At 34.3% G+C, this 16,549-nt stretch overlaps 1 protein-coding gene across 1 annotated transcript in view; it reads left to right on the plus strand.

Moving 5' to 3' along the window:
• WDR70 (WD repeat domain 70) overlaps positions 1-16,549 on the plus strand; it is a 137,817-nt gene that overhangs the window by 27,526 nt on the left and 93,742 nt on the right. The window contains exons 6-7 of the mRNA XM_048057803.2: positions 9,921-9,980; positions 14,470-14,603. Of these exons, the coding sequence (XP_047913760.2) occupies positions 9,921-9,980; positions 14,470-14,603 (194 nt within the window). The remainder of the gene's footprint in view (positions 1-9,920; positions 9,981-14,469; positions 14,604-16,549) is intronic.

Raw genomic sequence — 16,549 nt, forward strand, 5'->3', positions numbered from 1 at the left:
GTTAATGTTTTGAAGGTAATTTATGTGTGGCATGGGAGAATTAGTAATCGAAACAGTAATAGAATTGGAACCAGCTGTGGGAGCTAGATAGGAAATTGTCCTTCCTTCCTGCAGTAACTTAGACGTACTGTAATTTTTAACTCCCACCCCTCCTATTCCTACCCCGTGGTTGTAGATCTTCTTTGCATGACTTGCCTAATGATTCCCCCCCACCTCCTCAGTTTTAGTTCCTTATCCTAATTGATTAGTAAGTTTGTAGACAACTGGAATGTTTGTCACTAATTGAGGCAATGTGCATAGATGTCTTTTTTCAAGTTCATGTAATGAACACTTTTTTACAATCAGAATTGGAAAACTGTTGAAAAGTAGAGTGTGCAGACAACTCTCTCTCTAGAGATGTGATTGTTTAGTTTTGCTGACTGTAGTGTGTTTGCTAAGAATAACAGGATCCCTGAGGACCTTGATGAACTTCATCAACATTGTTGAATAAACCCTTGTAGCAGATTCTTTATGATACATATTATTTATTCAGGTTTTTCAGATGAGGAAACCAGGGTGTGCAGGAATGAAATAAATTGCACAAAGTCAGAGGTCATGGCTTGTTCTACACCTAAATTTTGTATTGCCTTAACTTTCGTGGTTAAAACTTACGTGGTTTAAGAAGATGCCTCAGTAATGTGGTTGCCGTTATACTGGTGTAGCGGTTCTTATTAATATCATCTTGATGTTTATGAAAATCTATGCCAGTGTGATCACCAGAAGTCTTAGGGCATTGGTCTCGTAATTTCAATATACTTCCATATTGTTATTTTAATATACTTCAATAGAAGCATATGTAACTGAAATTGCCTTTTGCTGAATGAATTACAGAGACTTAATGGTATCACTGACTTTTATAAAAATAATACAAGGTTGTAATTGAAAGGTTTATATAGAGGGGTGGCTTTTTTTTTTCCAAAGAATCTTTCAGTTTTTAGAGGTGTGGTTCGAATCCGAATCTTTGTAATTTTATTTTAAGACAGAATGCAAATTTGGAGAAGGTGGAGCTGATTTAATGACTGGAAAAACGTATAAAAACCTTCCAAATATTAAAAGCTAGGATACTGTTTCTGGTCTTCTTAGTGTAACTTTGGTTTTCATGTTTTTACTTGGTAAGCCAAGTGAAAGAACTTTATACAATTTTTTCCTTAAGTTTGCCAACAAGTGATATGATAAAGTCTCTGTAAAGTTTAGATGGAAGTATGTTTTAGAGTCAGTTTAATTTAACTAATTCTCAGCTAGTTAGCAAGCTGCAAGATGTGCCACATTAAGAAAAGTTAGGTTCAGTCTGATGCTGTGTCTCATGTTGTGTTCTTGTATCCTTACATATATGTTTTCTGGGCTATATTCCCTGCATTAGAAGTCACGTGTGAAATCAATATGGTACAGAAACTCTTACAAAATTGAATGTGAATTATGCGGATGCCAAAGTGAGACTGGTTTGTATCTAAACTGAACATTTGACACTTTAGAGAGATGAAAGTTCAGTTATTTTCCCTTTGTGATTTCAGAATTTACTTATTCTTTTACCTGCTAGAATGAGAAGAGCTTTCAGAGAGGAGAATAGATATTAACTGTGTGTTTGTTTTGTTTCTCCTTATTGTCAGCTGATCTATGGTTATGTGTATGGTTATGTGTGGTATTTTACTGTTTCTGAATAAATAACAGTATCCCTTTAGGTCAAAATGAAATGTTCTATTCAGCTTTAAAGAATAATCTTAAGGGTTATGTCTCTAGAAAATGCTATGAAAATGCTAGCTGGTTCCACGCCCCCCCCCCCCCCCAATTCTCAACGTGGCAATCATTTTGCACATCTTATTGCTGTAGTAAAGCAAGGTCTTGACAGAATGTGGGTGCTTTTTGGTGGTATGTGGCAGTTTTGCATACTGTTCTAGCAAATGTGAGGTATATTTATACACATTTGAAACTGAGATGATAAAAATGAAATAGACAGGTGGTTATGTAAGCAGAATATAACATATCCGGAATATCACGAGAACACTCAGCTTAAGTAAATTGCTCTCCCAGAAACTGCAAAAGAAATTTGAATGACCACAATTATAGATGTACATCAGTTTTATCAGAGATTACAACTTGCTTTGGACAAGGCTCAAGAGAATCTCTCTTGTATATATTGTAAGAACAATTTCCAGGTCATAAATATTAATACAAACTCTTGGTTTCATAAATCAAGGGTTTGTTACAAATTGAGAAATTATCTGAATGGGGTTTTAGAGTGTAGGTGAAAAATAGCAACCGCCTGAAATCTATCTGAAACTCCCAAGAGAAAGATCAGACAGGCTTTTTGGTGTCGTTTAGAAGTATGATGTTTATATTTTAAAAATATATTTTGCCAACTGTGCTGAGACTCCCTAATTGCAATAGCTTTTGTAAACTGCTAGGCTGCTGGAGTCTTTTCAGAAGTGGCATGAAAGAGAAGAAGAGATTTAATTCATGATACCTATTGTGTATGGGAACAGTCTCTAAATTACCGTCATCTAATAAAGTATGTTTTATCTGACCTAGAATAATGTTGTGAATTTGTAGTTTTAGGAAGTCTTAGGCTGGAATGAAGATTTAATCCAAGGTATTTTCTCTTGCTTGCTAAATCTAACAAAACACTCTGGTTCAGATCACAGGAAAAAAATCACAAGGCTGTGAATTAGAAGATGTTGAGAGAAGCTAGCCACAGTACTGTTTACATATTGAATAAATACATTTATTTCCTTTAGGCATTAGAAAGGAAGTTTAGCTATTTAAACGCCTCTTTAATTTTTGGATGCAGCCTAGAGTAATGCATTTTAACTTGCTAAAGAAAAGAATCTCTCCTTAGTTCTCTAATACTTAAAATTCGAGAAGTAAGTTTTGTGCTGTTTTGAGTGCTACCAAAATTGAAAATGGTAACTGGCGGACATCACAGTCTGTAGGGCCCTTATAATATTTCTGTTCGTTTTGAAAGCTTAAGCATTTGTCATGGAGTTTATGAGTTATCTACATTTTTCCAAGAGTAACAGATACTGTGGGCATTTCATGGGAATATTGGCCAAGATGATTCATAGCAGTGTTTATGTGAATCCTCCTGTTTTCCATAATATTTTCATTTTTCTTTATCTTTTTCAAGCCAAAATATTAGATAGTAAACACACACACAGAGGCACTGATTAATCCAACCAAGCCAAGGCACCTCTGTTAGGAAGTTCCCCGAACGCTCTACCTCTTCACCTTACACTCTATGAATAGGTCATAAAGAGGAGAGGTCTCCAGATGATTCAGATTTTTGATACATGATACAAATTATTCTCTTTTTGATACAGATTATTCTTCTGGAATTAGTTGTCTATATTTTAAGACTGTTTGGGAAGTCTGAGGTAACTGTTTTCCATATTTAGCTGCATCAAATTTGTAAATGTAGTTATATGAAACTGGACAAAACTGAATTTAATAACATGTAAGTTTGCATCAAAAAATATCTAAAAAGAGGAAATAACTAAAAGAGGAAATTAAAAGGTGTTGAAATGTCTTCTCAACTATGGATGCTTCCTTCTGCATGAAAGTTTGTGGATAATGTATTTCTATAAACCAGAAAACATTCTGTCTTTCTGTTGCTGTTTAAAAAATATCTTACCCGTCTCTCACGTTATATTTTTCATCTTTCCGTCTTTCTCTTGAGTGTACTCTTGTACAACCTTAGTATACATTTTAGACATGTAGTTTCAGTTTAAGATATGAAGGAAAATAATGAAAAACTAGGACGTGGAAAAACTTCCGATTTTACAAGTAGTATGATTCTAATTAGTGTCTGAGGGGTAACTTGCAGAGTAAAGCATGAACATCAGTGTGTGTTTATTTACAAAAGGGGTTTAAAATAAACAGGGAAAAAAAAGGACAATTTAAACTTTTATTACTGTCTTCAGCTTTCACTGCTGTCATGGAAAATCCAGCTAGGTGCCCAACAGCTTAAGATGCTATTATAGTTTGAAAAGAGGACTGAAACATATATATTTTTTTCAAATTGTGAAATACTTCCTCCCAACACTTTTATATCTGTCTGATAACACTTCAAGACTCAATGTCAAAGGATGGAGCAAGATTCTGTTCTTTCTGTTTGCCATCATTAGAATAGTTCCTTGAATTTCACCCATTTACAGACATAGTATCAGTTCAAATTGAATGCAAGGTAGAAAGAACTGCAAATGTCTCCCTGTTAAGCTTGTTGAACTTCTGTTACTAGGTGATGTTTCAAAGAGAGATTACTTTGACCTGTAGTCTGAACATATTTGATACAGAAATTAGGGAGTAACATTGAATATAAGTTGCTCCTTTGTTTTTACTTTTAAAAATAATGTTACTTTTAAAATAAAAGTTATTTACAGCCTTCCACCATTGAGATTAGTATATCCTTGTGGAAGGATACAGGGGCAGTTGTTTTTACATAATGCAATGGCTTTTTTTTTTTTTTTTTTTTAATCAGTCTAGATTGAGGAGCTTATATACCTCTCCACTTTGGGAGCTATCATGTCAGAAATCCCATCCTTTCAGTTGTGATTACTGATGAGTAATCTGCCCGCTTGTTTTATACTTAAAATCTCTTAAGAACACTTTCTTTCAAGGTGTTACATCATTTACAGTATGAACATTTTTATTAGGAGACACATTTCTCTCTTCGATTACTTCTGTCACTTTTGATTACCTTTTGTTTTTCAATTTTTTGAACTCTGTGGAGAATAATAGAATAAGTAGAAAATTGTTCTTGCCTGGTCACAAGAAAGAAGATTTTAGTGCTGTCAGTCTTCATACTGGAGTCCAAAGTAGATGCTTTTCAAAGGCATTCAGACTCTCCTGCTCACCTCCCTGCAGTGTGGCTTTTGCTTTTCCATGCAATTCAGTCATTTTGGAGAGAAAGAGAGGAGGCTTTAATAGATAACTTAAAACACAAACATGACATTTGAACAAATGCTTGAAAATAATAAAAAATCGTAAATGCCAGAGGGCCTGGGATTTGGGTTATTAAACAAGAATTTCTGTAGGAAGTCCTTCAGTTGAGACTTTGAATTGCTGCTGCTACTTATATCAGTTAAAGGTAATTCCATCATCCTTTGATGCTACTTTTTTTTTTTTTTTGTCACTGCCCTCTCACTTCCACCAGCTATTCTTGCTGTCTTTAACCCTGTTATTCCATCCCTCTTCTATTGAGGCAGCAGTTCTGTCTCAGGCTACCTCTGTTCAATTTACTTCACGAAACCTGCAGTGTCACCAGAAATAGAGAAATCTCTGTAAAATGTAGTTCCTGCCTCCTTTTCTTCACTCTAGCCCATGAACAGACAGCATCTGCTATTTGGAGTGTACCGAATCAAGACCCAAAAGAGCAGGGAGTGAGTGTTTACACATTTTTTGCTAGATTAAATCAATCAGGAAGGACTTTTTTTAGTGTAGTGCTTAAGGTATTTAAAGTAAGTAGTAGCCAAGCCTACTATAACCTCTTTCCCTGCTCTAGACAGGAAAAGTGCTTACATTTATTTTAACTGTTTGCATGGTTTTCCTCCATGCTGTAGCATAGCTCTGCTCCTGCAATGGAAAGTCTCTTCAATTCTTTTAGTCAGTCAGCATTTTGGGAGAGTTCTAAGCACACAGGAGCTATCCAGAAAAGCAAAGTCACATTTGCTTCCAGTGCAGCATCTGATCTTGTAATCTCCAAGGAAGGCAGAATCCCCTATACTGAAATCTGAGGACAATTCCCAACACAGACAAAAGAAAAAAAAATAAAATTGTTTCCTCTGTTAAATTGTATTTTTGTGGGTGCCCAGAAAAGTTCTTATTTAAGGGCCTGGTGCATGCAATGTTAACTATAGCTTGGAAGTTTCTTTCATGCAAGATTGTTTACATTTAATGAAGTACAGATCTCTAGAAACAGAGCAGTAGAGGTATTTTTAGACAGATGCATCATTCTGACTCTCTCTGGTTTGGCCATGAGAAGGTAAGTCATTTGAGGACCTATATTCTACCTTTGAGTGGTATTTTTGGGAGACGCTTTGGACGATTCCAATAGATAATTTTTTTTTCCCCCCCATGATGTTCGCTTCATGGTTACTGTGTTTGTGGGATCAGCAGAGTATCTCCTGGATTTGTGCCTTGTAGTGCCATTATGGAATTTACATTTTCCATTTCGTTGTCTCTTTCCTTTTACCCATTTAAGACTGTGAACATAATCTAATATATCAGACGTCTAAAATGAATGGTCTGGATGGTTCTGCAAGGCTAACAGATAGTTACGGCTGAGGTGTTTTTTCATTGTATATTTGCGTCTGTGATATTGTTTAGTGGATTTTTTTTTCTAAGGACCTAACTTTCTCTATAAGCCAAACATCAAGGCTATTAAAAACTGGCCCATTCTTTTCCCACTTCTTGTATCCCTCTGTTTTATGTCAAGCCTCTATGATTATTACTGCCCATATTTGCTATCCGTAAGAATACCTAAGGATATCCTGTATGATATAGAAATCCAGATTTTAACTAGTTTTGCCTTTGTGTTTCCAATGTCTTATCTGTTTTGATCTGCATTATTGGATTATCTCTTTTTCATTTTTCTTTGATTTTTCTCAAGAGATCTTGGAGACTTCGACCTAGTTTCAGCCTGTAGTTTCTAGTGGCATATTTTAAAAGTATTGCTTGAGGATAAGGAAGCTCCCAAAAGGAATTAAAAAAAAAGAAGGCAAATAAAAATGCAGTATTTACAGACAGCGGGACGCAGTGAATGGAAGAGTGGTGTCAGGCACAGGAGCTTAACAGTCAGCTAGGGGTGGAATTACCTGGAAAAATGTAACAGGAAACTGCAGATGTCATTCCTGACTTGCACTGTCCCTTTGCAGAAATTATTTAAAAGGTAAGGCTTGCTTTTAATTTTTGAGTAAAATTGAGAATTCCTACAATACACTAATTTACAGGCTTAATGCATATTAATCTTACGAAAGCCAGGGGAATTGGGACTTTTTGTAAAAAGTAATAGGAGATATGTTAACACCAAAACTGGAAAAAAAGAGAGAGTTTTATCGTCATCTTTGTTTTGATAGGGTAAAAAAAAATCTTTATAATATTTTAGTTCATCTTAATCTAATTACATAAAAAAATGTGCAGAACAGCATTTTAAAAATATTAAAATGTTTCTGTGTAAACTAGAAGCTGAAATCCAAGCAGCAACTGCAAACACCCAGCGGTGTGAATACATTTTGGGTGAGCTCTACCTCTCTGATTAGTCAGACCTATGGTAATGCTCCAATATATGCAAGACATTTATAGTATTTGCAATAGCTTAGGAAGTTTATAGTTACTAAAATAGAATAACCCAATTTGTTTTTTTTTTTTTGTAAATGTTTTGCTGATTTGAAGATGTTAAGCCAAGATATGTTCCTGGGGGTTGTTATCTTAATTTTTGTTTTGAATAGTTTGAACAGTGAGGCATCCTTTGGACACGGCAGAATGTAGCACTGCTTGCTCTCTCCAAATGTCTGAATTTCAGGGTCAGGCTGTTTGATTTATCAGGTGACAGAATGTGTTCATTCCTGTTGTTCTCCCTTAAAGATAAGTAGCCAGAACTGTGTTTGATGTGGGTGCACTGTAAAATAAAAGTTTTCTTGTGTGTTCGAGTATTCTAATTAAAAAAGAGATTTGATTATTGTCACCTAGAGGAGCTAGCAATTAACTAAGCACATTTTGGTTTTTAATCTGGAGGAGTTGTGTGAAAATGATTGTTTGTTTAGGCTTTTCAGCTGTTATTTCTTGGTCATTCGGTGGTATTTAGTGAAAAACATCTAAACCATTTCATTTGGTACTACCCAAGAAAAATAAAAGATGTGACTGAAAGCAGTTGAGCTTGTCACTTGCTATTGTAGATGGTAATCTCTCTGTAATTGTGGCGCTCTTAGCTGCTTTATTTGTAATAAGGATATTCTTGAGAACTTTCTGTTCGAACTATTAAAAAGAACTCTAAAAGTACTTAAGATACTCTCAAAATTAAACGTACTGCTAAAACAATAGGAATAAAATCTGCCTTTGCAGATTTGAATATAAAATTAGCAACCCTGAAGCAATTAAGATGAGAATGACCACAGTGCTGTTTCTCCTTGCAGCAGTAGATGAAGTTTCTCTGAAAGTCTTTCATTCACAGAAGTGATGCATCCTTTGTTTTGGGTGATAACAACATGAAGCTTTGAAACTGTGTTGTTTCCTTTTCACGCTTCCTTCTGTTTTTATGAAATGCGCTTAGATAGCAAGTACAGTCAATGGCTGCTGAGCAGTTTTTTGCATTCCTACAACAGCAAATACCAATTTATAGTATAGCAAATTATCAGGCATGGAAAACAGCATGTGTATTACAATTACACCTTTCTCTGGGTGACTTATAGTGCCAAGTGAATGATAAGCTGGATTTCATAATCAAAGCTTCATTTGCGAATTTCAATTTACACCTGTTTCTGAACTTGTGAACCTGTGAGATGGTGAAAGTGGGACATAGCGATGTGCGGGCTGTACCTTTCACAGTGTTGTGTGTAGCTGTATGTAAACATTTACTGTTACCTGTTCAGACTTTGTGTGGACCCAGAGTCCATGGGTCCATGGGTATTTTTTTGCTGAAGTGCGTGTGTAAGATTTCCGTGCTAATACTGGTGTTCTCTTCAAATGCTCGTGACTATCAAAGATGTGCGTATGCTGTGAATGTGAAAACACCAGGCCTGAGTCTTGTGCTGGGTTTACATGGGAGAGAGTGGGAGGGGGAGAGAGAGGTGCGGAGAAACTGCATTTGGTTTGAGAATCAGGGATGTTGTCAGTGATAAAAGGTAGAGTTAGAAGAATGGTAGCTTTGGCTAAATCAAAGATGGAGAAAGTTTCAATTCTACCAGAGAAATGAAGTCGATAGAACTAGAGGAAAAAACAACAGTTGAAAAGAGCCTCATGCCTTAGTGACTTTCTGCAGAGGAGTGAAAAAAGGGAAGGAATTGGCAAAGACGGATAAGGAGAGAAATATAACTTTAGAAGTGTGCATAAAAATTATCTTAAAATTATAATTTGGCAACAGCAAATTATAACCAAGATGTCTGGCATCAAAATGATGGATTGTGTCTGTTTTAGGAAACTTAGTGGTACCAGACTTGAATATTTTCAGAATAATGATTCGAATGACCTTTGTAGAACCTTCCAGTCACTGAAATACTTCCAGAAAGTTTCTTTCTCTGTAACTATTTTTGTATTTGTGTTACAGATGTTAGTGTGATGTTTTAAACTGTAATTGTCTTCAGTCTGTATCTTGCCATTAAGTGAAATGCACTGACTTATGTTGTTCTGTGTTATGACTGCCATTGAAGCAGCAGTGATGAAGTCCTGTGAGAGCTGGAGATAATCACAGAGGTGGAATTTGGAAGCTAATCCATGATCTCAGTTAAAATGTAGATAATTTAACTTCTGTATTGAATTTGTAGATTTTTTAAATTAATATCATTAACTTCATAGATTCCTTCTATTTGAAAAGCAATTGTATAATGTGATGGATTGATTAAATCATTGCTCAAGATCATTAGTTATTGCTGATTAAGAACCAAAGAGAATTTTACTGTTTTCTAAAGAGGAAAAGTAGGAAATCTTTTACTGTTTTCAGTCGTTATTAAGGTGTTTTTTTTTTTTTCCTTTTTAATTATTCCTCATATTTTAGGGCTATAACCACGAAAATAAACATCTGGAATTGGTCTTTTATTTCTGATTTCCCCCCCCTTTCCCTCCTCAGGTTATCATGCGTGTGAGGGGAAACATTTTTTACCTTTATATATATTTCAGTCTTTTGTTGTTGTTGTAACACTGTTTTCACAGAGTTAAATTTGTCTTTTTTCCTCCAGAACCCTGTCAAGAAAATTCCAGATTCTCATGAAATTACACTCCAACACGGGACAAAAACAGTAAGTGGTAACACTTCATATTTTTTTCTAGAACTGATCCAGTTTATTAAACAAGTTACTGAATATTTATTGTCAGCTAAAAAAATCAAGAAGCTAATCTTTTAAGTTAATTTTTTATTTTAGTCTAGTTCTTTTCTTACTGCAATGAAGGTGTGCTTTTGGACTGGCACCTTTCCTTTCTGATAAAAACCCAAACTTGAAGTCATTTGACTGAACCATTGTCTCATTTTTTTCTTCCTTTTTGGCAAATAAATACTCTACAATTGGTAGATAGAATTACTCTAGACTTCCCTCTACACCTTCCTAGTCTAGACACAGGTCTGATCTAGACCTTTCTCTGACTTTTCATGCTTTTCAAGGAGGGTGTCATTGCTGAAGTTTAAAATGACCTCTCTGTAGCAGAATACAGGTCTCCTTCATTTTCATTGAATCTCTAAGTGCCTTTTATAAGCCATCCTCAGTTTCTTGAAACTGTATTCTTCCTTGTCTTTAACTGCATCTTTTTAAGTTTTCATCTCAAATATTCCTCCTTCACTTTCTTTTAAAGAAACACTTTCTGGCTTGGATCTTGTGTCTTTGTTTCAGTATCTTTTATTTCTGGGTAATTTCATCTTCCAACACACATTCAAACGCTTTTATGTGTTGATTGATCCAAGATCTGCTTCTACAGAATAAAAAAATTTTCTGGCTATGACTAGCCTTGAATCCATTCCCAAATCCTTTCCCCATCTTCTTCTTTGGTCTTAAAGGAATATGCTGCTGCTGTTTATCCTCTTCACTTTGGGCTATGACTTAAGTTTCAGGGAGAAAATAATATTAGAATTCCTTTTATTGTTATCATATCCCTGTGACAACACTGTCAGCTAGTTAATAGAATTGTCACTGAGAGCGATCCTGAAAATTTCCTGAGTAGGGTGGGTGTAAGAAAATTAAAGCAAAAAATCCTTTGAGAAAAGTGCCTTTTGATGAGCTTTTAAACAATCTGAAGAAACGTATTTTTAATTAATTTAATTGTAATTAATGTAATCATACATTTAATAATTCAGCATTCAATGGTATTAAATAATTTCTCTAAATAAAGTTAGTAAATTTTTAACATCTTTAACAAGTTAAACATTAAACATAAATAATTTGAATTTAATATTTGAATATTTAATAATTTGATCATTTATACACATTTTAAAGGAATTTACTGGAGGTTTAAATTTGACAGTAAAGATCATAAATGTTTTTATAAGCTTTCAGAAGAAGTTATTTACAGAAGCACCTATTCATTAATCTTGTATTGGAGTTTCTTTCACTGTATCTTCCAGTGTAGAGAAGTGATAAGACCTACTCATTTGTTTTCTCATCGTACTTGACGTGCAGACATAGTGGGAGGAGAAGAAAGAAGTAACAAATACATTATTAATGAAAATATAAAAATACTCTCTGTGAATTTTAAAACCTGTAAAATATGCATTTTATTACACTTTAAACAAAATATAGTACAATTTTTATTTACGTGGTGCATGTAATATCTCTGTGTACTAATTTATTTGCATACTAATGCAAGTTACCTTCTCATTTTCCATGTTGCAGTAACTGCTTCTCTAGTATGTTTCTTGAATATACTTCTGAACAATCTTTATTATGTGAAGAAACATTGATTTTTTTTTTTTCCCTCTCTATATTAAACCAGTAAATCTTTTGATTTTTTACTGGTTTCCGAAAGTGTAAGCTCATGTTATTTCTAACTAAAAGGCTTTGTAAGGGGGGAAGTTACAATTTTGGAAGACTTCTGAGGTATTTTGACTGCATTAGAATACAGCTGTCATCACCTAGAGCAGAGGTGAATTATAATGTGGATATGCATAGCACAGTTAAATTAGATTGGATGCAGGGAATTAAATATATCACTGGAAAAAAACAGCTATTCTGTAGAAGGACTATCTTTCCTACCCCCGCCTTTCCTTCCCACCCCCCCATGCCTTTCTTTTGTTTTTAAATTATGAGACTACTCAGCCATGTCATTACACAGTAAAAATGACAGTTGTATAAAGATGGGAGCAACTTGATATCTTGATATCAGTGTTTTCCACCAACATTTTAAATTACACTCGTTGTCTTATACAGTGTACTGGATTTCAGCTAAACCTTATGTCCCATCTGTACCTCTTCAATCTAGTGAAATTGGGTTTGATGATGACTGTATTCCTGTGCAGCTGAAAAGTCTCAGAAAAGATTTCCCAAGCTGGAGTCTTTCCAGAAACCTGATTAATTTCCCGCTTGCCTGGCTTGCACACTGTAATAGGAGTTACTGTTCCCAGTGAAACTTCAGGAATATATATATATATATATATATATATTTCTCTTGACTCTTTTGATACATTGTGGGTATGAGAAAGAAAGCACACTGTTCAGAATACTTCTGATTATGTGTTTGAACTTCTCATATCACAGCTGCTTCTTCCTATAGTAGTTATTGTGGAACAGAGTACTTGAATTTGTTAATTCAAATGCATGATTAATCTGGAGATGCCCAGAGTTTCTGCTTGTTAGAAATCATGAATGAAATGGGTGGGGTTCAAAATTTGCGTTTAGGTGATAAAAAGGGGCAATCGGGGGATGGGGGAAGGACATAAGGGATTGCATCTGTTTCGTTTGTAGGGCAAGTAAGTCACTGTGACATAATAAGTAAGTGGAGTTTAGTTCATTCTTAAGGTTAGCACAAAGCGGTATATGTAAACATTTGATTCAGAGAAGTAAAAAATAAATTAGAAAGTTGGATTTATTTGCAAGTGTGAACTAGATTTTGGGGGGCACTGGATTAGCCTGACTGATGATTCTTTAGAAGAATAAGGTTTTGGATCTTCTCTAAAACATAAGCGTTCTGCAAGTAAGTGCATCTAAAACAGAGCAGGACACCTAGATGAAGAAGAAATTGGTTGTTTGTTCAGCAGTCAGCATTGTTTCTGCAACTTCCTGTTTTTTCTGGAAGTATTTTCTTAAAACTGTAGCCTATACTATGGTATTATAAGTTTGAAATGCAGTAAGGTAGCAGCATAAGGAGCAGCATGAGCCTTAAGGAAATGGCAACTAGAGATGAATTTTTGATAAAATAAGGAATACCTAAATTAACTTTTTCTACCTGAAACAAAAAAATGCATACCCTTTCATTTAAGAAAACCTTAATTTTAGTAAAAACAAATTGTCCATCTTAAAGGATAAATTCAATTCTTAACTGTTGTTTTTACTGAAACATTTTTTTGCTGCTTATTCAACTGGACACTGAAAAGGGAATGTCTTTTGCAAAATTTTTGTTTTTCATGTATAGACAATGAATATAATCTATATATGCATATACTCTGTAAAGAGTAGATACAGAGCAGCAGCAGTGTATGCAAATTATTAGATTTTTTTCACGTGAATATCTGGAATATTTAATAAAGTTTACGCACCAGGAAACAATTGGCTTGATCTTTTTTTATCCTAAAAGTTTAGCAGAGCTAACCTGTAGCCGTAACACTATTCTCATGTGTTATCTTCTACTCAGAAAGTAAGCTTTTCCCTTTTTTTATCATGCATACAGTTGTGGTGGTTTTTTTTTTTGTTTGTTTGTTTGTTGTTTTGTTGTAGTTGTTCCCAAGAACTGTCAAAAGTGTAAATGTTCTTGGAGTATAAGGTTTTTTGAATCCTTGTTTTTTTAGAACTTTCTGGCTCATCACTTTAAATCACTTTTCAGGCATTTTCTAGAACATTTTCTTTCCATTATTACCACTTTCTTTTATTGTGCTGAGGACTGCTTTCTTTGAAATGAAAGGGTTTATGGATCTAATAATTACACATCTTATGTTGGATCACCTGTTTTTTGAGGATGATAAACAGGAGCATTCTTTACTCAAAGTTCTAAGTAGCCTTATGAAGCTAATTTTGTACGTCAAACAGATGGGTTTTGGAAGTTTTTTTTAGTTATTTTAGTTGATATGATCTCTTTTTTAATTTGTGACTTTTGTTTTTTAAACTAAGTTTCTATATTTTTTTCTTTCAGAAGGCAAATTTAACCAATGTGCATATATGGACACATGAACTATGTTGAGTATAGTGCAAAATCTTAAACTACTGGATATTAAATAGCATTTCAAAATCTTGCTAGAACTATTACTTGTACTTCTGAAACAAGTCTAGAGTACAGTTTTGTTTTCTTCAGGGAAATGAAACATATCCAAATTCAGCATTGAGAAAATCAGAAAGAAAACAATGTAAACTACCTGTTCTCTGTAGTCTTCAGTGTTGTATTCAGATTATGTAATTCCAATTTTATTTTCCATGCCCTTTTTGAAGTACTCAGATATTGTACAAGGTGGTGAAAATTCAAAAACAAAACATAGATAACTACCACACTGAATTAATTTTTTTTCTTACTTTAGCAATATTTTATATTTTGTTGCCTTCAGAAGAATTGCAGAAAAAAGAGAAATAAAAAACTTTGATCTTTTTTTCTGTGTAGGTTTCTGCTTTGGGATTGGATCCTTCAGGTGCCCGTTTGATAACTGGTGGATATGACTATGATGTTAAATTTTGGGATTTTGCTGGAATGGATGCTTCTCTCCAGGCTTTTCGGTCACTCCAGCCTTGTGAATGGTATGCATAAAGACTTCGTTTTTCACCTGAGATATTGGCTATGTTAGTCTTCTAATAAAATGCACAAATGCCTTGTAAGATAGCTAGTTTGAAAGGCTTTTATATCTCATTGCACTTTCTGTGGTAAATGGAAAATGAACCCAAGAACTTGTCATCTCATGTCTTTTCATGCTCTATCCAGACTTATATATTTTTCTCTTTTTGAAAGCTATAGGTGAATTTGCAGATGGAATTGTCAATAACATATCTGCAAATAGATTATGAACATCTCAAAGGCACAGGTTGATGTTCATAATTATAACTGAAATTAACAGAATACACTTTCCGTATGTACTCTGCTTATAATTTAAATTTTTTAAATTAATTTTATATGTAAAATTGAGGCAGAGAAGAAACTTAAAGCAGTTAAACCTTTTGTGGAAAACCTATGGGAAGGCCATAACTTTTGTAGTCACTGTCAGTGTTTCTAAGGCTGTTGAGGGGATCTTATTTTCATTAAATCCTCTGTTTCTGGAAGTAGTGATCCCTTGCACTGGACTAATAATAAAATGGCTATGTAGTACATATTAAAAAAAACACCAAAAACACACACACAGAAAAACAGATACAGTGTCTGAAAAGAGTATATTTATTTAAATTTGTATTTGCATACATAAATATGTATTTGCAGGAAAGCTTTTTTTATACAGTGATTTTGTACAGTTCATTGGCAATACAGCCAGTAAATGAACCAGCTTTGTTTACTTACGTCCAGAGAACTGGAATATCAATCTCCTTCAAAATGCCATGTCTCATGCACAGCTAACTTTCAAATACTCATATATATTAAAAAAAAATAAAAATAGCATGGTTGTTCTAGAAAAGTACTATCCAATGGTTAATTAATGAGGTACACTTTATAAAATGCTTGGTATGCTTAAAAGGGTTTGAAGTTTATGATGTGCAATAAGTAGTCCTTAGAATTTCAGACAATAATCATTAAAAATAGACAAAACTAAAACTGAATTTTGGTCAGTTTGGAAGGTTGGGACTAATTGTAGATGTGCCAGGACTCTAGGTAATGAAAGATAACAAAAAGTTGAGGCCACCGGAAAAGGAGCAAACTAAAAAGAGATTCTACTGGTGGTTTAAAATGTGAAGAATCAGAACAATAAAAAAATGCTGTGATTCCTTATGTGATTTTGATCTCTAAGACTTACTTTGTTACAGTAAACCAAAGAATAGTGCATTTACTGTGAAAACGTGACTTAGTAAACATGCATCTTTGGAGGGGAAAAAAATACACATTGAGACTTTTCTGACATGAATTTCACTTGCACAAGTGTGTAGCAGAACACAAATGGTGTTTTCCTCTCATTTGTCATAACTAGCAATGAGAAATAGCCAACAGTCTTTGCTTCCACAGGATGAGATTATTTTAACTGAAGCACTTCCATGTTGAGCAGAAGAGTAAATTCAAATTTAGTAGTACTTGGTAATAATGGTATAAGATGCAAATGTAGTCTTAGTACTAGTTAGCACTATGAGGATTCTTATATAACCTGTGTTCAGGTGTATATATATTCTTATATTTTTTCACTGCAGAATTTATGGCAAGGACTGTTTGCATTCACAGACCTTAATTTCAAAGACTTTTGAGGAATCCTGGTATGGAAGCTTTAGGTGTTAGCAGAAATCGAGTTCTGGAGTCATATATTTAATTTCATTTTGTGAAGAATAAAAAGCCTGAGAACAATTACACAGTGTCCAGGCTCCATTTTGTAGCATAATATCAGATTACTATGTTAATTTCTCCTTGAATTTGAGACATAAGAACAAGAAAAAGAGAGCCTGGAAAAAAAACAGTACCTTCAAACCACACCTCAGCATTAAAGATGAGGGCAAGCGTAAGGCAAATCAGTGATAAATCTGTAGAAATTAACTGTGTCACAGCTCTGCCAATGTAC

This window comes from Anser cygnoides, chromosome Z (assembly GCF_040182565.1).
Source record: "Anser cygnoides isolate HZ-2024a breed goose chromosome Z, Taihu_goose_T2T_genome, whole genome shotgun sequence".
NCBI classification, from domain to species: Eukaryota; Metazoa; Chordata; class Aves; order Anseriformes; family Anatidae; genus Anser; species Anser cygnoides.